Source organism: Lates calcarifer, linkage group LG21 (assembly GCF_001640805.2).
Source record: "Lates calcarifer isolate ASB-BC8 linkage group LG21, TLL_Latcal_v3, whole genome shotgun sequence".
Classification (NCBI taxonomy): domain Eukaryota; kingdom Metazoa; phylum Chordata; class Actinopteri; family Centropomidae; genus Lates; species Lates calcarifer.
This window is the reverse complement of record NC_066853.1, coordinates 25,899,697-25,921,302: the sequence shown is the minus strand read 5'-3', so window position 1 is coordinate 25,921,302 and position 21,606 is coordinate 25,899,697. Positions and strand designations below refer to the sequence as shown.

The window sequence follows — 21,606 nt, the reverse complement described above, 5'->3', positions numbered from 1 at the left end:
CTTATTTCTTACCAACAGTCAACATTGTTCTTTTGTTGTTGTTGTTATTGTTTAATCAGACCCTAAGTTTGATAAGTACTGTAGTTCATTAAATTAAAACCTAAACAATACATTAACATAGAATTAGAATACAAGAAAAATACCACAATCAGCATGTTTTAAAATGTTGTTTTTTGGCGATTTTCCTCTGCAGAAACATACAAAGTTATATTGTAAGAGAACAACCTGATGTTGATGTTATTGCAATGACAAATGTACATCTGCTAAAATAACCATGTCCATCATTTGTAGATAAGAAAAAAAAGGAGGAAGTAACAGCTACACTGCAATAAAAAGCCCTGCTGCAAACTTTAAAACAGGGAGACTTACAAGTTGTAAATTAGAGGAACAGAGCAATGGATCAATTTGTGTTGTGTCTGCATTGAACATTTTCAACACAATTAAGCAACCACAGTGCACAGCTTCATTAAAAGTGGCTGCAGCATGCGAGTATGCTCAGTAATCAGGGCCAGATGTGAGGGGGGTATTTAGTTGTGATTACCCTCTTAAACATGACACCACAGCTCTGCTGATATGAAAGAGGAAAGTTAGTGAATCATGAGGCGCAGTCGGGACCATCATGACATGCTACTTACAAGTATCAATTAGGATTCAGTGCAATGAAGTGGATTAATGGAACACTTATTCACCACAGTAAACAAAATAGCACTTCTTCAGCTCAGTGTCTAAATTAGCTTTGTACCTGTGAAAGAGGAGAGTAAATGTGCTTTACACATTTTAATTTAGAAGAAACTGTGAGCAAGCAGGATTTGGAAAATACACTTAGCTCTGAATAAAGCCTGATAGTTCTGAAGTCAACTGTCAGTCGATTTGTAGGTGACTGTCAGTGTATTGGTGCCCCACAGGAGGAACTGTGCCTGACTTTGCTGACACTGCATCCAGACAGTCAGACAGACAATGACCATGTTGTTATCAGCATGTAGAACAGCACTGACATATCGGTGTGGATCGTATGCTGTCGTGCATATTTTCAGTTTGTCCATCCAGTCTGTTTATCAGTCCAATGCTTCAATCAGCCTGTTTACCGGCCCTCTCTATGTACCTGTCATTCAGGGTGCACATGAGAGCATGCTGTGAGCATGTTCTGGGACTGGGCTCACCAATCACAACAAAGTGGGATGGACCCAGCAGAGTCCCAGCCTGTCTCTGTCCAGAGATGTTTCACTGGCTGCAGGTCAGATCAGCATGAGAAGTGGTACAGATATAGTTTTATTCACAGGGGATAACTGCTAATGATCTTTGCCTTCGTTTGGTCAAAATCTCCACATGACACAATAACAACACAATACTCCATAATATGTCACAGTTTAATTTCAATGCAAACAGCTCATCTGTAGGCTTACATGACTTATACCTGTGCATAATTACAGAAATGTGGTTGTAACCAATTTGTGTTTATCAAAATAAATGTTTCTATGCACTGGAAACAGTGACTGCTGACACTTCGTCATCAATATTAGCACCTGACCTACATAGCAGAGCTATGATGTTGCATTGCATCTTTCATTCACACTTTCTCTTTCTCAGTTTCTCTTTTGCCTCCTTTCCCTGGTCTCCCTGCATGTTTCTCAAAGGCACTTTGGCAGCACAAGTGTAATATCTTGCTGCTGGTGAAATGCCAATAAGGTCAAGGTGTGTAATGAAGCTTTATGATAGCGCGAATAGTTAGAAGTCCTGGGAAATCACAGTTGCACTCCCTGGCCTCGTCAAGGAAAAAGGAAGCACTGCAGTGGAACAAAAGATGAGGAGAAGCTGCTGGTTCCAGATGCAGGAGCTGTGTGGCATCTGGACAGAGCTCATATGTGTGAACAACACACATAAAATGTATATTTTAAAGTAAAATGACTATTGCAAGAACTCTCATTTGTTAAGGCTGGAGATATTCTGTATTGCTCTTGTTCCCAGAAAAAGGCCAAAACCAACAATGAATCTATGGTACCAACAAGTACTGTCTGTGGTCCACTGTTCACAAGGAAATTATTAATATAAGGAAAATACATATATAAAGTACATATAAATACGTACACACACACCACATATAAACAAACACATACCCACTCACAGGTTAATCCAGGCTCTGTATTCCCCACAGGGAACAGAGAAGGGTCTTGTGAGGCTTTCTGTCATAATTTGGAATAATTTGTTCCGGAGGAGGTCTCACAATGCCGACGTGAAATTAAAACACTCACCAGTGAATCTGTTCAGCTCGCTGAGAGAGGAGCATCTGCAGCTGCAGCAGATGGCAGGCAGGATTTTGTCTTCACTCGCTCTGAGCAGACATTAAAATATTGAACCATTAGGGCCTTTTGTCAGAGAGAATAAGGTGTGATGGGGGAGGCAGAGTGTGCTCTGATACATAGATGCATGTCTGCCAAAGCCTCCTTGGTGCACCTGGACAGCTGTGGAGAAGAAGGCAGAAATACACACAGACTCTCCCTGGAAAGCACACACTCCAAAAAATCTCTTTCACTGTGTTTCACTGATTCAAATGCTGTGTGCAGATTCCATCTTCCAATCGCTCCTATGCCTATAAACTGTTAATAAATTCAAATATAATATAGGCTCTGAAAACGTAGAAAATGCCATCTATACAAAGTGGCATGTATTGGCATTTATATTTTAAAAGGTCACACTCAGGCCCTGATGTGCTCCAGTGTGCACAATCATGCTTTCTATGCTATAACTGGACGTATCTTTTTTTAAGATCATCTTCTGGTGATGATACAACATTAGCTTGCTAAAGGATGAATCCAGATCTTTTCATAGAAGTTACCTGTTACACAAAAGGACTATAGCTTATGTGGAATCTCAAAACCTCAGGTCTGGGCCAGGATTTAAGATCTAAGCCACAACCCCTTGTTTCTCTGTTTTGTAAAGTCAAAGAAAAATACTCTCAAAGAGGCCACCTAAGAGAAGCAAAGTCCGCTGCAAAAATAGTTTAATGAAATATTACAAGTTGTAACATTCAATAAACCAAGCAACCCTAGGGTGAGTCAAGCGCTGACTCACTTGAGTTTGCTCGGATACCAGGTTTTTATAGAGAGAAGAATCTGCCACTGGACATCTTTAAGTGAATCAGATCTAGGCCTGCTTGTACATACCATTATCTTAGAACAATATTTCTGAGCCATCATCTCGTACATATATGATGCTGAATCATCTGGGTACAACATTTCCTAGCCATTCCATCTAACATTTTTTTCAAGGCGTAGCTGTATGAAAAAGATACAATGAACCTCAGCGCAGCTGCACAGCAAAGGATGCTAAGTGCCCTATCATACAAACAAAGCAAGTCAGTTCAACCCAGGTTATCAACAAAAGTTCACAGCAGTAGACAGCGAGTGCAAATCACAGTTTCAACCATTTCCAGTGTATATCATATAAGATCATATTAAAAATACTACGGCAACCAATATATTTTAATTGAGACAATATAATAAATCAGTATGAGATGATTTTAAAGACACTACACTTCAGCTACAGTCAGCTGAAGATGTCTGATACAAAACATGCCATAAAAGTAGAAAATTCTCAACAAAGTTTAATTGAATTAATTAAAGTGAAACAAGGGAGTATACATTTATATGAAGGTGTGAGATTTTTTGTGTGTGCATGTCACTTTAAAAAGCTCAAATACAGCAAAACCTTGCCACAGTGGGTGATGCCAGTGTAAATGGAGTGTGACACCCCAGAGGTCCGTTAGCATGGCACTGGGAAACTATCCAGTGTGCTGGGTGGGCAGCAGTCTCAGGCAGATGAGTGCTAAACCCTGCCCCAGTGCAAGCCTCACTGAACACAGCTCACACTGGTCAACATAACCCAACATACCAGGTGACAGCCAAGAATCTAGGTCCAGATAACCTTCTACAATCCACAGCTGACTGCAGAGCTAAACTTGTGGCTTGGCAGTGTTGACATTATGAAGCACAAATTGTTTACTTCTGTTTTCGTCCATAACATTGTCTTTAATCCATATACTGGTAGCATGGTTATGTTATTTCTAAATACTTTAAAGGAGAATTACAGATAATTAGAACTTGGGCTTTATTTTCATAGATTACAGCCAAATGTAAACCTGTCCCCTCACTCCTCCCTCTCCAAGCCTGTCAACTACTGCAGTCTGTCAAGTGAAGGGGATCATTTCTATAGCTATAATTAGATATTATATTTAGTTATTAGTCTGTAAAACTATAGGTAATAACTGATGGAAGATAAGATGATGAAGAGAAAGAATACATCCCTTTCTTCCTTTTAGTCTTCTCATCCTCTGTATACAAGCTGCAGCATCAACATGAAAATGCAAAAGGTCCTGTGTGGAGACACAGTTTGGTTAAGTCCATTCTGGGCTACTGTAGAAATATAGCAGCACAACATGGAAAACTCTGTGGGAGAGGACCTGCTGCTTATGTAGATATAAATGGCTCATTCTCAGCAAACGAAAACACAATGATTATTAGTTTTAGGTGACTATACACTATAAAATAAATATTTATGTATGATATATTCAGTTTTTTCCAATACATCCCTATAAATGCTACTCAGTGGTCCTTTGATCTAATGAGTATTATTTACACTTTAGACTAAAAGAATAGAATATTGTGCTAACTATGCATGTTGAGTATGCAGAAATGTGCAAAAGCAAATCCGTTTTGATGAAACACTACACGTATAAGCTTTTATTATCTATATAACATCTTATAAAGTAGATGTACAGACTAACTACCAGCTGAAAAAAGGCAGCTGCTGCCAACGCAGTCTTCAAGCATAGCATTAGCTTTGCTGCTGTGGAGGGTGCTAGATCTGCTACCACAACTGATGCCGCTGAGTGTAGGATGGTTGAAAGTTCAGAAAAGGAGCAGGAGGTTGGGGCTGCTACAATAGAACTATCACCACAGAAATTGGGCTACAATCAGTGGAGATCCTGGTAGGACCTGGTTGTTTGCAAGAGGATGTTCTTAGATGCATTGTCTGTAAGGAAGCCAAGACTCTCTTCCTCTCTGAGAAGAAGTTTGGCATGCATTTGGTGGATGCCTGGATCAATGGGACTTTGAGTAGCCCTGTTCAAAAACAGCAAAAAAAAAAAAAAGAAAGAAAAGATGTTTACCACAACAGTATTCCTCACAGACAAACTGCCGAAATAGCAGGAGCTCAAACAAAAAGAAGTGCTTTCAAAGAAAACTGCAGAACTCAGATCTACTATATTTAAGAAGACAGCTAGTTCGTTCAGGGAAGCCCATGTTGTATGAAATTTGACAGTCGGTCCTCCTCACCGATCCGATCATTCATGTGCCCAAATGATAGAGCACAGTGCACAAGAGATGAAAAATACATTTATTTCTGCTGTCAAAGCACTAGAGTCCAATATTAGCATAACACTAGATGAACACACAATTCATGGTGTGGAAATTACAAGGCAAGGAACATCAAGGTAAAACCTTAAAAAGACTGATAGATGTGAGTAACACTGTTCTTCCTCCTTCAACTTTGACCTGTCATACCTGTTATCATAACTGATGGAAATGATGCCCAGAGCCACAAAAATAAAACCCAAGTTGTAATAAATTGCTGTGTTCTCTAGATCCTATATTTCTCATAATGTAATTCAAACTGTTTCCAAGCCACTTTCTCTGAAGTAAACACCAACCAAAACTACTTTTACTCTCAAATCTACTATATGACCAACCAATCAAAACTTTTCATTATATTCATTATGTGTCACTAGCTACATAACTAACTAACATAAATATATAATAATATATAAATAAACGGAGGATTCTCCTTCAAATAGTGGGCCTATCTTCTTTCTGCTAATTAACCTGATCAAAGAAAATGTCTAAAGCCTGGCAACAGGAGGTTGCTTAAACAGAGCCTGAAGCCTTGGTCACATAAGCAGTGAAGAGGCTTGAACATAATTGGCCCCTCTTGAAGTAAGCTATTACAGAGTAGTAAGAGAATGAGCAGTTTCAAGTGCATGGCAATTATGAAGCAACAATTTGCTGAGCAGCAGCCTTGGAGTAGCAGCCTGTACTGATGCCACAGACAGTAACTGCAGACACTGAGCTGAACTTTTCTCCATCCTCAAAGTGGGCTTCTTTCCTGCGCACTGCCAGAGTTCGTGCTATCATTACTGAAAATGAGATTTACTATGCACACACTAAAAGATAATTGACCGAGACTCTACTACCAGAAATCTTCCCCCTGGTTATAAATCAAGGCTGTATTCAATGGATCAAATGACTGGCCACGAGAGAGAGAGAGAGCTCAATGAACACCACACTGTACTCGCCTTGATCTATCCCCCAAAATACATGTGTGTTGGGCGTTACACTTTTAGTGTAACAATGCAAACGACCCTATTATGTCAAAGATTAGCATCATTTAGATTACATATAGATTATTGAGATAATAATATAAGAACCAAAGGTTTTCAGGTTATAGCAGTTTTAAAAAAAATGCTAACAGGTCAGTTACCATTTGTCTACATATACTCTGAAGATGCACCAAAGTGATAATGCAATATTTTGGTGTGTGATTTTTCCACTATCTCAAATCTTTATGTTCAAAAAGCATTTTTGACATTTTTACTGAAGCTGAAATGTTTTAAGCTGCATCTTCAGCTCAGTTTACACCGCCTGGGGCAAATTTGTCTGTCCACATCCACTCATATCTGCACTGAGTTTTTATGCAATCACAGTCACCACCCAAAAAACACACATTGTACTGACACACTGCCAAACACAGTCAACCACACAATCTCTTTTATTACATATAAAAGTGCAGCTTGTACACCTGTTATCCAACTTTCAGATGGATGAAAACCACCTGCTGCTCTGGAAAATTACAAAAGTATGTTTCATCATTTTGTTCTGCTCTTTTCCCATACTTTATTTTATGGATTATCTTTGATTCAGCAGAGATTCTGTTGAAATCTGTGAAGGAAACTTGAAATCCGCTCTGTGGTTTTAAAGAAGAAGCAAGAGAAATGGCAACAAATCCAAAGGCAGAATATCTGGGTGACTCTCAAGCTGGCAGAACGTCACAAATTCACTCAGAATTGTTGACTGCAGTAGCAAAAAGCTGGCTCACTATAGTGACTGTAGAAAATAAGACAGTATCTCTATAAATCTATTACAGATGAGTGGAAGCAAAACACGTGAATCAGAGAAAGCCTGAGAAAAAGCAAGCTTGTAGAAACAACGTGTGGATTAATGTGGGTGATTCTGTTCTCCGATCAGATCTAAATGAGGGCGCACTGTGTGGATTTGGGAGCACAGCCAGGCCAGTAACAAGCCTGCAATACCACAGCAACAACTTGTTTTACAGCCTGTTCATGCTGCTAATATTTAAGTTCTGACTGCTTCTGTAAACTGACAACAGCTCCTTCTCGAACCTTTACAGTATGCTCTAATTTTGTACTTAAATCTTTTAACTCCATGATCGCACGCTAGTGCTCGGGCCCTAATTAAAGCTGTAAGCAGCGTTGAACAGGCCCTCGCACCCCGCGCCTGTCGGGGGACCGGTGGCTGCGGAGTCCCCTGCAGTTCTGCATCCGCATGACTGCCAGACGCAGAATGAATGAGTCAGAAGTCCCTCATTGCCCCCATCAAGTGGTGCTATGACTATACATGAATATTGGCATGTAGATGTGTTCAGGCCATGACTGTTAGCAAATGTGTGAAGTTTGGGGCAGATTGGACAGTGCATGCAGGAGTTACAACAACTTCCTGTTTGAAGCATCGAACCTCACCTCATCAAGGGTGTCCCATCAAGACTCAGTCTTCACAATTAAACACGATTATGATTTTAATGCTTGTCTGACCACATTTGAGGTCAATCAGATCAAGCTACTTAGATAAAACACATAATTTCCTGTTGCCAATAGATGGCGCTATGATTTCATCTGTATATTGGGTTTTACATCAACCTTCTGGTTAATGGTGAAACATCGAAATTCACAACGGTGCCACAGACATGCCCTTCAACGGAACATCAAAATTTTCACAATAAGGCATAATGAAGGCCTTAAAGCTTTCCTAACCAAGTCTGAAGTGGATCACATCAACCTGCTAGTAACAGGACGTCAAAGTCTAAAACATGTCATTTGCTGTGTCCAGTAGTTGGCGCTATAACTTTTGGTGAATACTGACATGTGGGTCAATGTGGGTCAATGTGGGACTCCTGCATTGGTTCAGAGATGTCCAGGAGGTGTGGGGTGGAGGCAAGGTGGAGGTGCCGGTCAACGTGAACAGTGACAGAGACTGAATTATCAGGTTCTGCAGGTATTTCCCATAATATAATCAGCAAGTCCAGGGTAGTATGCATCATACAGAGACTGTTTGCTCCACTTCCTCTCTGCCGTCCGCCTTCCTGACACAGATTCAGCAGGCCCTGTGCAGCCTCCCTCTAGGGAACCATGTGATCAAACACCTTCTTTAACTCAGAAGTGAACGAGTCGATGGAGGAGCAGATAGGAGATTGCTTTTCCCACTCAGCAGTTCCCCAGAGTCTCACATGGCTAGTGAGCATAGAGATGTAGGCGACTCTGTCTCATTCAGTGAGATACAAAAGAAGGCTGAAGCTTAAAGATCAGTGAGCGCTGAGTGAGGAACAGCCTACTTGGTCCTGGCTTCAACTATAATAATGGCTAGATTGCACTGTCACAACTCATAAGACACAGGACTGAAATGCACGAGTCAGAGACACCAATAAAGAGTTCACCTATATTAAAAGGTAATGCAGGGTGAAAGCAGAGATCAGTAACAGACAGGCAGGAACACCTGGTGAAAGGGCAGAAGGACAAGGAATAACATGCAGGAGGTAATAAACAGCAGGTAAAAATGGCTAAAAACAATATAAAACAGGCAGGAAAGCTACTGCTGGTGTGGCACGAAAGAAAATCTGACAAAATGCAGCTGGAAATCGGCTGACCTATATATGAGAGAGCTAGTCAGGGAATGGGGAACCGGTAAAGCAGATTGTAAACTGTTAATGAGCTGTATGATGGCACTGACAGACAGATTCTGTGAGGTAACACATTTCCCAAGCTCTGTGGTTTTGGGGCCCTGGCTTTCAATACTGATCCTCTCCTGAGGTAAACCGGCCTCTAGGTAAGACAGACTTATTGTATCCAAACTTATTACTTTCACAGATACATGAAAGTTCTGCTGAGGAACCATGGGCCAACAGCTTTGGCTCTTTGTCGTGTTCCTGGAGACATTTCTGAGCAGGTTTTGTGGTGTGGTGGGAGCATTATCCTGCTGGAGGAGGCCCCTGACACTGGGGAGTGTTGTTGCCATTGGAGGGGTGTGTGCTTGGTTTGTGACAATATTTATGTGGGTGGTACGTGACAAAGTAACGTCCAAATGAATGTCAGGACCAAAGGTTCCTCAGCAGAACATTGTGGTCATAATGTTATGGCTGATCGGTGTATGTAGAGTATGTGAGTAAATAGGAGCTAAGGTGTTTAATGGCAGGAGCCTCCTCTTAACTCCTGAACTTTATTCAACTATTCACAGGTCGCTTCCTCCTCCTCCTGCATGCTGGACCTGAACTCCCACTTTGATGACCTGCTTTTTGTCAGCAGCCCCACCATCTACCCACCATGCAAACTCCTCCCCACAGGGGGACTGTATGGAATTTCTTAAAACTTCATTAAAATCCAGGTAGTGTGAGTAAATTTTAATTAGCACACTAGCCAGAGAGTCCTTCACCTCTTTGCCTCATGCACTTGACTCCAGCAGGAGTGCAGAACACTCTCACCAGTGTAATTTACATACAGCAGTGGCCTGAAAAAGAATAAACTTCCACTTCAGCATTGGTGTTCTCTTGACTTTTAAACCCCCTGCCCCCCTTACTAACATCTTTAGTATATCTTCAATACTTCAATATTAACACAGTTTTAACACACTTGTAGGTTGACTGATACAACCCACTATATGTATTTGCTAATACACAGTGTTTTTAGACAAGCCACAAGATGAAAAAGTCTGCCGGCTTTGCAGTTTGTGTGCCTTTGTTTTTTGAGGCTTCAGACAGACATGGGCACCTTGAAAGGGTCTGACTGTAATGCAAGCAGGAGAAACCTGGTAAAGCCTTGCTCTTATAACAAAGGGAGTAGGGTATAGCCAGTGGGCAGTTTTAGTTTTAGACCCAAAATAGATGTACATAATGATGCTAAAATACCTGTAATGGAGCAAGTAATCTGTAGAATAGCCTGCAGTTTCCAGTCATGGTTATGTGCATATGAGTCTGCTGCTACGGCTCACTCCAGCACTGTGTGCTCCAGAGACAAGGAAAGCCCAAACTGCTGCTGTTACACAGTCAATCTCCGCTCTCTAAGCACAGTAACTGCTTATGACGCTCAGTACCTCGGAGGCCCCATTAGCTCTTGCACCAGACTGCAGACAAGCACCAAACCAACACCTGTGAGGCAGCAGAGACACAGAGCGAGGCAACGTAGCTGTTCACTGACAGTTCTGATGGGAGTCTCCTGTTCCAGTGGCAATGACTCAGCATGCAGGTATGACCACAGCAAAATCCTTGCTGTTGTTTCTGTCCAATCAGATGTCTCTTTTAAGTCTGTGAGGATATCTAGCAGATTTCAATTAAAGGTTTTTCATATTGCACATGCTACTGCACTAATTTTATAAAAGTAATGCACATGTATCCTATTACTATCTATTATTGTGTGTATTGTGTGATATAAATCTGATATACATTTTTTAAATATTTGACAGATTAGTTTTGAGAGAGAACAAGGAGGAAGAGGAAGAGCTGCATTTTCCTTCTGTTATGTTATTCCCTCATCACACTGACCATCCAAATACTGGTTATACATCATTATTGGATGCAGTTTATGACTCTCTGTGCTCATCAACATAATATACAACTGCTCTACAGTAAACCAAAGGTGCAGCTAACACTCTGGATGCTCCTCCCTAATTGAGGTGACTGGCTACTACTACCACTGTACAGTACTGTGCAAAAGTTTTAGGCACTTCAGATGCTTTGACTCTTCATCAGTAGCATCAGGGAGGTGTCTGATTAACTCTGCAGCAGGACAATGAGTCCAAACACACAGTCAGCATCATAGAGAACTGTCCTCAGAGACAACAACAACAAGGAGTCCTGCAGTAGATGGTCAGACCCCCACAGAACCCTGATTTCATAAGAAATACTGAATACTGTTTACTGCACTTTGCATGAGGTTAATTGATGATACTTTGACAGCATCATCATTTTACCTTTAGTGCCTAAGATAACATTTGCACAGTACTGTATACTCTGGCTGGTGTACTTTAATACTTTAAGCAGTTTCTTAAGCTTTGACAGAGACTGTGCTGTGATAGAAATAAAACTGACAGACCATACTGTCCACAGCTTCTAGCCATCTGTGTGTCCATATTTCCTTTCTTGCTTGGAAAAAGTAACACTGCCTTTCTCTTTTTAGTCAACAATTTTGAGGATGTGGTCATTTTGTAGAAATCTTTTACATTTAATTGTCAATAATCATTGTCAATAGAAAATAAACATCAGTTCCATGTTTAGGTGGCAATATTTGCAGCCACAACGTGACTGCTAGATCTATCTCTACAGTGTGAGAATAGACGTTGTACCATACAAGACTGATAAAATGTATGTGTCAATCCGTTGTGGTAAGACGGAGCTGAACCTGAGCACAAAGATGTTCCAGCATTCACCTATGGACATGAGCTTTGGTCAGTGAACAAAAGAAAGACATCCTGGGAGAAGGCAGCAAAACTGAGCTTCCTCCATAGGACATCTGGAGGAAGCCTGGAGCAGTGCTGCTGCTGCCTCAGGTCAAAAGAGACCACTTTGAGGTATTTTAGGCATGGATGCCTCCAAGGCATCTCCTTTTGGAGGTTTCCTGGGCATGACTAACTGATAGGAGACCCTGGAATACACTGGAAGGACTAAATGTCTAATCTGGCATGGGAGTGCCTCAGGATCCCCTAGGAGGAGTGAGAGGGACATGTGGACTACCCCGCTTAGCCTGCTACTGGTTCGACCTGGCCCTTGATAGACAGCAAAAAATGGATGAATGTATGGCTGTATGTGCCAAGCTTTACACTTTACTATGTCACTTACTGTACCAACTACATTAAAGACTAATGTACCGAGAATCATTGGTTTAAATGTAAAGGTATCCTTCAGAGTTTCTGACCACTAATAGTGCTGCTGCATACAGCTGTCAAATTAATCCAAAACTAGCCCTTATAAATATCATATGAGGAAAGAAATGTATTCAACACATCTGTTAGGCCTCAGTGACACTCACTGGTTACATAAGTTTATTAACAGAACCCTAAACATGGCAGTTTTAACTGTTAATGAGGCAAAAAGCATCAGTATGTTTGCTATGGTTACTTTCGGTCCAGTCTTTAACAACACAATACTAACACAAATTCACAAAACAACAGTATTAAGTGATTGACTAAACTGATGACAGACAAACAGACAAACAGACATGAGATCATGATGGGTCTTTCAGGTACATTAAGGGAAAAGCCTTCGGGGTCCTTACATATTATTTTGGCCATATTACAGTTTTACTCTAACTGAGTTTTAGCCTCATTCTGACTCTGATGCCTCTGGAATGAGGCAAATACCACAGTCTTTCTCTGTGCAAGCGACAACACAGTCAGTGGTAATGTGCCATACACTATACAGCGGTATCTCAGTGAGAAGGCTCACTACTCAAAGATGAAAAGGTTTGTAACTTCACAGATTATCTTGATATATTATTTGAACACCAGAGAATGATGCACAGCTCACATTTCTGTCTGCAGCTGTTTTATTTACTGCATGGCAGCAGAATGATAGAATTCATTAGTAATTACTACAAGCACAACACCTGAGAAGACATTGTTTGCTTTGATTATGGTACTTTGGTGCAGCTGATGATACTTAGCTCTGCTGTGTACCTCCATCCTTTAATCATAGTAAAAACTACTGTCTGGATGCTGGATATGAGTGCTCCTAAATCTAGAGAGCCGCCATTCAGCCTTTATTTATGAAAGACAAATTTAGAGTACCTGAAAGTTCTCCTCAGGCGTGGGATAAGTTCCATTTTGTTTACTTTCGAATCTATTTAAGTAATGTCTTTCACTCTCTACATATGTCTGTATGTGTCAATTGTTGTGAGTAGATATGCTGTGCCAGGGAGACAACATGCAGACATGTGGTGCATTAACATGTCAAGTATCGATCAGAAACTGATTAAATCAAGTAAATAATTGGTCATGGGTTTGGGTCTCAAATGCTGCTTTTCCATTACAAAGTTTTTGCCTCACCTCGATGCTACTCGGTTGTGGTCGTTTTCCATTACAAGGTGGCCCGAAACATCTGTGACATCATTTGTATGCACTGTCGTCGCCAGGTGTTAAAAATGGCCGGTTTGATTCGTGTGAAGGAGTCGCTCTCATGACTCATCCAGTGACACCATTCCCTGGCCAATCAGTGGCCTGCAGTCTGTTGATGTCACATTTCGGCTCGACTCAGCTCACTTGGAACCCCGGCCGAGTAGGTACAAAAAGTACCTGGTACCAGGTACTAACACGTAATGGAAAACCCCAAAAAACGAGTAGAGACAAGTTGAGTAGAGCCGAGTAGGTGCTAGTGGAAAAGCACCTAAATTTAACAGGACCACCAGGCTGCTAATTTGATCTTAGAAATGCAGGTACGGAACCAGGTCTTAAACTTGCCTTACAAAGTCCAACCAGAACATACAAATAGTTCGATAATCTATTAACTTTCATTTTTATTTTTAAACCTGGAGGATCTAAGTGAGATCAAGATCTGAGAAAAACATCCAGAATCCTCAACTGGTTTACAGCACCAGCAGACTCTGCCTCAGTCACCTCGCTGCTCACCCCAGGACTTTAAAGGCAATTAGAAAGAAGTACCATTAGTAAGATAGATTAACTTTCCAAAATGTGGAGAGAGAAGCAAATGACCTGATTGAAATGACCTGGAAAAAAAATCACAGAGCAGGTAGAGGGCAAAACATTTTTGTTCCAGCCATGAGTCATGCTAATGTGCAGAGAGTTAAAGTGGAGCATGCCCTGAAGAAATACAGTGTGAGGAAGGTCAGGTGAATACCAGACTGGATGGAGCGAAGCCTATCACAACCCCCAGAAGGCCTTTCAATACAGTCAAGTGGTGTCAGATAAGAAGGCTGGGGAGAATAACTTCACTCACAATAATGACTAAGCCAAGAACCAGCGGACCATTTTTCTTAAGGTGAAATGTTACATTGCCCCTTCCCTCAGAGTCTACCACCAAACAGCAAACAGAGGAGTGAATATAAAACTGCCTTGTTCTGTCTTTACTCTCACTGGGAAATGTTTCTGTTTGCTTCCATGTGCTTGTGTTTTAAGAGTTATATTCAGCAGCAGTGATGTGATTAGGATCAGAGCTGATAAGCAGCTCCAGTAGCTGGGGGGCTGTCTGTAGGCTACAGCACAAACCAGCTCAATACATCATTTAGCCAGCAGCCAAGAGGAAGACACTTCTCCCAGTACTCTGATCCAGACAAATAAGACATTTTAACCTCGCATTACCACACATTAGAGGTCCACAAAGGTATTCAGATCACTGGTATGAGGGATTTTGGCTATGCACGAGGAGTAACTGAGAGCAGGCTGTTATGGTTTGGCCTGGAGGATCCTGTGGGGAATTTGCCACGATACTGGGAGAGAAGGCAGATACTGAAGCGGTGAGCTTCCACATTATAAAACCCAGTCCAGGTAGTTTGTCCCACAGATCTACGTACGAGGTATGGCTATTAAATAACAAGACTAATGCTGTAATACCCACTGCATTCAGGTCTTCCACTGATCAAAGCAGAACAGTAGGTCTTCAGACAGTTGTCTTAGAACCTCTGTAGTTCTTTTCTTAACTTCTGACACAGACTGGTGAAGGTGAACAGGGAGGGTGATCAAGCACTGGGATTTGTTTTTGGGCCAGAAACTGCTTTTCCTTTTGATCAGCAGTTAGATGTTTTGGGACACCTTTGTCATGTTTAAATTTTCATGCAACATTTGCTGAACTGTCTCTTTATCAATGGAGTCCAGTTCTGCTATCACTCTTATACTGAGTCGTCGATTATTTCAAATGATTTGTTCAATTTGTTGAATGTTTTCAGAAGTTTTTGATGTGCATGGGCGCCCAGAACGTTCATCGTCATGGACATCCTCTCTGCCTTCACTAAATCCTTTGTGCCATTCAGATACACGTGCACGTGACATGCAGTGTTCCCCATACAATATATGGAAAAAATCAGCTGCTGTTTTGTTCAGTTTCACCAAAAATTTCAAGTTAATGCGTTGCTCAACTTTTTTTTTTCACCTTTATTTGGACAGGAGAGCGGAGATGAGACAGGAAACAGGGAGCAAGAGCAGGGGAATGACACGCAGTCGATCGGGGGACCAGCTGCTTAGGACACATGAGCCCATGTGGTACGCGCCCCAACCATTCGGCTACAGGGGCGCCCCCAGCGTTGCTCAACTTTTAAGCTCAACTTTTAAGACAACAACAAAGCAGCTATTTAGATGCAAAACATAATTTATCCCTCACCCTAACAAAGTCCTGAAAGTACTGGCCAATTGGAAAACACTTATATGAATAATAATGTTTGCATTTGTCTGACTGAATGATTTTGGACACTGCTCTCCTGCTGATACAGGCGTCACCTTCGAAAACACTGATATGAGTCCATTTTTAAGGTGGTCAGGAGTGAACCCTTTCGTTATTTAGTTTGAAAGACTTGCTGCAGATATGAACACAGCACTGTCCATATTACACTGGTGTAATATGTTGATATTAAACTGATATTACACGTGTACATAGACATGTTTAACACAAGTGACCACAAAACTATAAACTGTGGGTGGATACTCACAGTCATGAGCAGCTTATAAAATGTACAACGTCTGATATTTGTTTTAATCCTGTGAAAACAGTAAACCAGATGTGCTCAATTCTCAGATTGATCCCTGGTTCTATGAATGCAGCTTGTTTACCAATGATCACAACTCTTCATTTGATTGTATGAGCAAGTGCTTACATACCTAACTCATCACACACATTTCTCACATGAGTTATCACAGCCTTGAGAGTTGATCAAGGCAATAAGCCCAATTAATTTGTGTTTCATCTGACTGAGCTTTTATTTCACTTAAGGTTTATTCTGCATAACACACTTATCCTCACACTAATTCTCATAAACAGCGGTTACAAACCTAACCACTATTGCTACTACCAGTGCCACTGACTGACACTGGAATTAAGAAAAATGATGCAGTGACGGTGCAGTGACGGTGCAGGCACACTGCTGCGTGCATCGGTACACATGCATGAACACTGAAGGCACACATAGAAATGTTAAAGGCAGGTCTCTTGACAGCTGTAATGCTGTGGACTGGAGAGCAGTTGTCTCTTCTCTTTCATCCCTCACTAAATTCTTCTCATTTTCTTCTCATCTCCACAGAGAGCTGGGTAGAGAAAACTGAAAGCTGAGGCACTGGGATATTTCAACCACATTTAAACTATTTCACATTCTTGCTCACTGCTGTGCTTTGGAATTAAAGCTGTAGCATCCAAAAGGTATTTCAAAGATAAAAAAAGAAAGAAAAGCAGACATACTATATGCTGAAGTTCTCTCTCCTTCACCTTCACCATGCTGTGCAGAGATGGATAGTTCAGCCAAAGTGGTGCAGGTGTACAGAAACAGCTTTGCTGCTACAGATACTAGTGAATAGCAGCTTGAGCAGCTACAGAGGTCATGCGTCAGGAAACCTTTCACTGGTTCATGTCAAAATCAGTAAGTCACGTTAAATTCTTCTCAACATTTATTATCAGTTGTTTTTCAGGAGAGAGGTGAGAGTGACACTACTTGTTACTCATTATGTTTTGACAAAAATCATCTTCATTTGAAAGTTACAGCAGGTTGTCCTGATGGATGACAAACTCCCCAGCCCACTGGCCTACACATCAAATCAGATACCTAAAGGTAGAATACAGCCTGGATAGGATTCTTACCCTCAGCTCACGTTACAAGATCATTCTCTCAGGTCATCAAATTTTCTGTTTATCAGAACTGTGTGCTGATCAGGCTTCCCACCCATCAATACCAACACAAATGTTCAGCTTGCAATGACAAAAGTTTACAGAGCTGATAAATGCCAGCATTAGCAATGTCTGGTAAAGGGACTTTAATCACTGATGGACAAACTAAACATGTATTTGGGGCTGTGATAAATGCATGGAGGAAAAACCTTTTAAATAATGATTGTGGATCTTGAATCAAAGAATAAAAATAAAATGAAAACCATCTGCAAAGATAAAGTAACACATTTTGAAATAATCCACCTGTAACGGAATTTAAATGTTGTCTATACTTCTCTGAAGGTTGAAATCACTGTTATGCTGAATCATTCAGTAGGAAAGCAGCAACACAGAACAGAAGTCTCTCTAGTTACTTGGAATGTTCAGCCACACGCTCTATTTTAACATAGAACTGATTACCTCAGCACCTAGGAATCAATTAGCAAAATAAATAAATAAATAAATAAAATGCCATAGCTGCTGCCATCGCAATTAAGATGACACAGCATTTGGCCAAGGGGAAGGAAAGGGTCTGATCTCCAAGGTGAGTTACCCACCATCACTCACACACACACTCACTCACTCACACACACACACACACACACACACACACACACGCATACAGCTGCAGATTATCAGAATCACGATTTATTACAACTTCTATCATAACCCATATAATATTCCAAACACGAATAATATTTTACTCACCAAGTTAATAGCTCTAGTTGTTTACAGACATCATTATTAAAAAGTCCAATGGGTCAAGAAACTCGAGCAGTCAGACAGGTTGAAAACAAACCAACAAACAGACAGACTTATTTAGAAAAGATGATGGATTATTAGCAACTTATCATGTGCTTCACTTTCAGTCTGACCTCCAGAGAAAGTGGTTTCGATTATCTCCGCTGATGGTAAAGACAATAATATCATGGATTGAAATGTATGGGTAAAAAACTATATAAATACCCATGCTGTACCAATGAGACAATAATTATCCTTTAAAAAAAAAGTAATGCCATTACTTGACATGGCATTTTTCCATTTTATCTTCCTCCATGAATTTCCTTCTTTACACACAGAGCCTTGTTACAACCTTTAACGCCAAAGAGCCACCAGAAACCTTTGAGGAGTTTCATAGTGACAATATTTTTGTATCACAAATAGTTTTTAAATCATTACAACTGCTTCACTCAGAGGTCATTTTCACATCTGCAGCTGCATGGATTCAAACCAATACTAAAAAGCTCAGTGCTTAAAGAAAGAACTGACTTGTCACTGACACTGTGACAGCAGATTCATTTGTATCCTTTTTGTGTCCTCTGTACATTCAAAGACACCAACCACTCATTATCTGGGATCACTAGATTGGACCTCTTCAAATCTATAACATCTGGATCCTTTCAGCACCAAAGACAAGGTAGGACATAAGCAAAGTAGTTCCTCACCATGTTATAATCAGCACATAAAATAATACAAAAAATTATCACCCCCTCCTCCCCATGTACCATGTCCTCTAATATCTACCTCCAGAGTGCTGAGATTTCCTTACGTCCTCTCCTCCTCATCTCCCTCTCCACAGTTCTGAGGGTAAGTGTGTGTATGTAAGTGTGTTGTGACGTGTGTGACCTGAGCAGGTCTGAGAGAAAACCAGAAAATAGACATATACAGATAAACTGAGAGGTCGACACATACAACATACACACTTCAGGGATTAAACTGACTCTGGACAGCTAAATGACAGAACTCTTCTATGGACAGACTACACACATCTCATTTGACCAGGTCTATTCTGTTGGCTGAGTTTACACAATGTTCCCACAACATTCCCAGGATCAAACTCACTAGAGAATCAGCAGCAAGCTGCCTCTCAGCACTACACTCCTCATTACTGCTTTAAACCTTCAGAAGATACAGCCTCACAGGCCCTTTAACACACAGACACAGAGAAGGCCAGAGGAGGAAACACTCAAATGGTCTTACCTTGCCAAACTGTTCAAAATACTGCTTCACATCTTCAATTACTGTGTTGGCTGATAATCCTCCTACAAATATTTTCTTTGTTCTCGTGACCATCTGGAGGAAGGGAAAGACACAGGGAGAAAGAGAATGAGGAGGGTTAGCAACATTTCACACAACAAAGTAAGAATAAAGCATCATATCTACTGCTTCATCATGGATGATGGTGTGTGTGTGTGTGCGTGCGTGCGTGCATGAAAGAGAAAGAAAGAGAGAGAGAGAGAGAGAGAGACAGACAGACAGACAGACAGACAGGGAGCATATAAAGTTGGGATGCTAAGGGCCAATCAATACCAAAGAGGCTTTGCCAGTGCCAAGACAGCAAAAAGTGGACAGTGAATGCAGGCAATTCCAGAGAGAGAAATTGTGTGGTGTTACAACTGATGGAGCTTTGGTGTGACAGGTGAGTGCAGTGGCATGGCATGCCTGGTATGCAGTAAAGTTAGGCAGTCTGGAGTAGAGGCCATAAAATTGCAGTGTATTATTTATCAGAAAGAACTCTGCAGCAGAGCCACCCAGCTGGGTGATGTGATGGGTACTGTGGTGAAAACTATCTATCTTATTCGATCAAGTGCGCTTAATCACTGGGAGTTTAGGGCTTTCCTGTTGAAACATAACGTGCTACTCATACACGCAGGAGCTTAGCTGTAGGACAGTTCTAGAGTGGCTCTATTCTCTGAGATCTGAGATGAATGAAAAAAAGATGTAGAAAAACGTGCTGAGGGACTGCTTCAGTATCATACTGGCATCCTTGGTGAAAAATCAGAATGATAGCCAACCCTAGCAATGTATTTGTTGTTTTCTTGTCAGCGTGAACGTAACGAATGTCATGGTAATATCTACTGAAGGTGAAGCTGAAAATGAAGGGAATGATGCAAAATCGTTTCACTGTATTTTACCACTTTTCATTCAACTGGTGTCCATCAGCATGTCAGTCTGTTCTGCTGTAAGTCACCTTGGACAAGATCAGTGACACCTGTCAACTCTAATACTGGAGGTCTTCGTGGGTCCAAAATTTTAAATGTGATAAGAAACTGACCAACTGAAAACAAAATCAGGATGGGCATTTTGATTACTTTCTGGTTGATTAATCGAGCCAATTTAAGTTGATTAATCGTGACATCATAATTAACATGTGCCCTCCACTCAAACCAAAATAATAATATGTTGTTATGTCATGTTTCTTGCACTGTAGTGTACAGATGTACTACCTTTACCTCCCAAGCTCCACTCATTAACAACACACCTCAGACTAGTTCTCAGCAGTGTCTCATCTGTGCTGAGAGTCTAAAGCACAGAACCTGAAATGTTCCAGTCACCGTCCATGTAATGGTAACAGTGAAAGAATCCAATGTGTGAGCTGTCCATGCATCAGTTGTTATTGCTACTTTCTTGGCTTCCATCAGATTCTTTTTCGGAGCTGTAGCTGCATTTCGTCAGAAGTCATTTAAGTCACCAAAGCTATTTGTTCTTTGTTCCTGTCATTAGCTGCCACATGAGCATTTTGGCACTATAAATCCAGTGTTTTCTGTAAGCCCCCCCCCCACCCCACAACCGTAGTACTGTAATTCGCTTAATTTTATTGCTGACATCTGTTGCAGTCTTTTACCTGCACCATACAGAGCGAGCAGAGAAGAAACACTTGGCAGAAACAGAACCATGAACATTAGTTCCGCGTCTTTCCTCCCACCTTTACCCGATTAAAACTTCCAATAAAAATTAGTTGATTCTTAAAAACAACTATGTTTACCGTGTCAATTAATCGACTAATCAATTATTCGTGCACATCCCTAAAACAAACCTAAACCCAATGTGCACAATATCAGGGCACCATATCTGACCCCAATTAACTGAATATAAATTGGACCTGAACTGACTTGGGTCCCAAGTAGGATCTGAGAAACCAGAGATCCTGTGAAAGCATTCAGAGGAAGCAGGTGAGAAACAGGCCGTTAATGAAATTCTCTACCCTGCATGTGTGAGACTATGCAAGAGAACAAGCAACAGCAAAGTTAAAAGCAATGAATAACTAAATCCAGGCATTGCTAAGAGCCATTTGGTAAGGACAGTATGGGAGTGAATATCACACCTCTTCAATTTCACCGTCTTCCGTGGTTCCTGCAGAGAATTACTGGTGTCATTTTTCACTCCAGAGAAACACCATTAGCTCATTTGGTGGCTAATACTAGTGCTGGAGCCAGACACCATTCATCTTAATGATGAGGATAGCCACTGCCACTATTATGACTGCAGCTACAATAAATAGCCAACTGGAGAGTTAGCAGTGTGTAAGTGAGGTGAGAGAATGAATTAACGTCCTCTATTTTGCAGCAGACCACACAGGACCTCACATTCACCATGGGACAAATATATAGGTTTTCTACAACACTGACCTAATTACCA

General features: G+C 41.0%; 2 protein-coding genes across 10 annotated transcripts in view; both read right to left on the bottom strand.

Moving 5' to 3' along the window:
• msi2b (musashi RNA-binding protein 2b) overlaps positions 1-21,606 on the bottom strand; it is a 225,078-nt gene that overhangs the window by 138,780 nt on the left and 64,692 nt on the right. For all 9 annotated transcript variants that reach the window (XM_018701510.2, XM_018701503.2, XM_018701534.2 and 6 more), the window contains exon 6: positions 19,168-19,260. In XM_018701510.2, coding sequence (XP_018557026.1) covers positions 19,168-19,260 — 93 coding nt within the window. The remainder of the gene's footprint in view (positions 1-19,167; positions 19,261-21,606) is intronic.
• On the bottom strand, positions 14,961-15,407 carry LOC127139028 (protein GVQW3-like; the record flags this gene model as incomplete). Its single annotated transcript, XM_051065385.1, is given in 1 exon segment — positions 14,961-15,407. A coding segment is annotated over 1 exon segment (333 nt), but the record flags the coding sequence as incomplete, so codon positions are not given.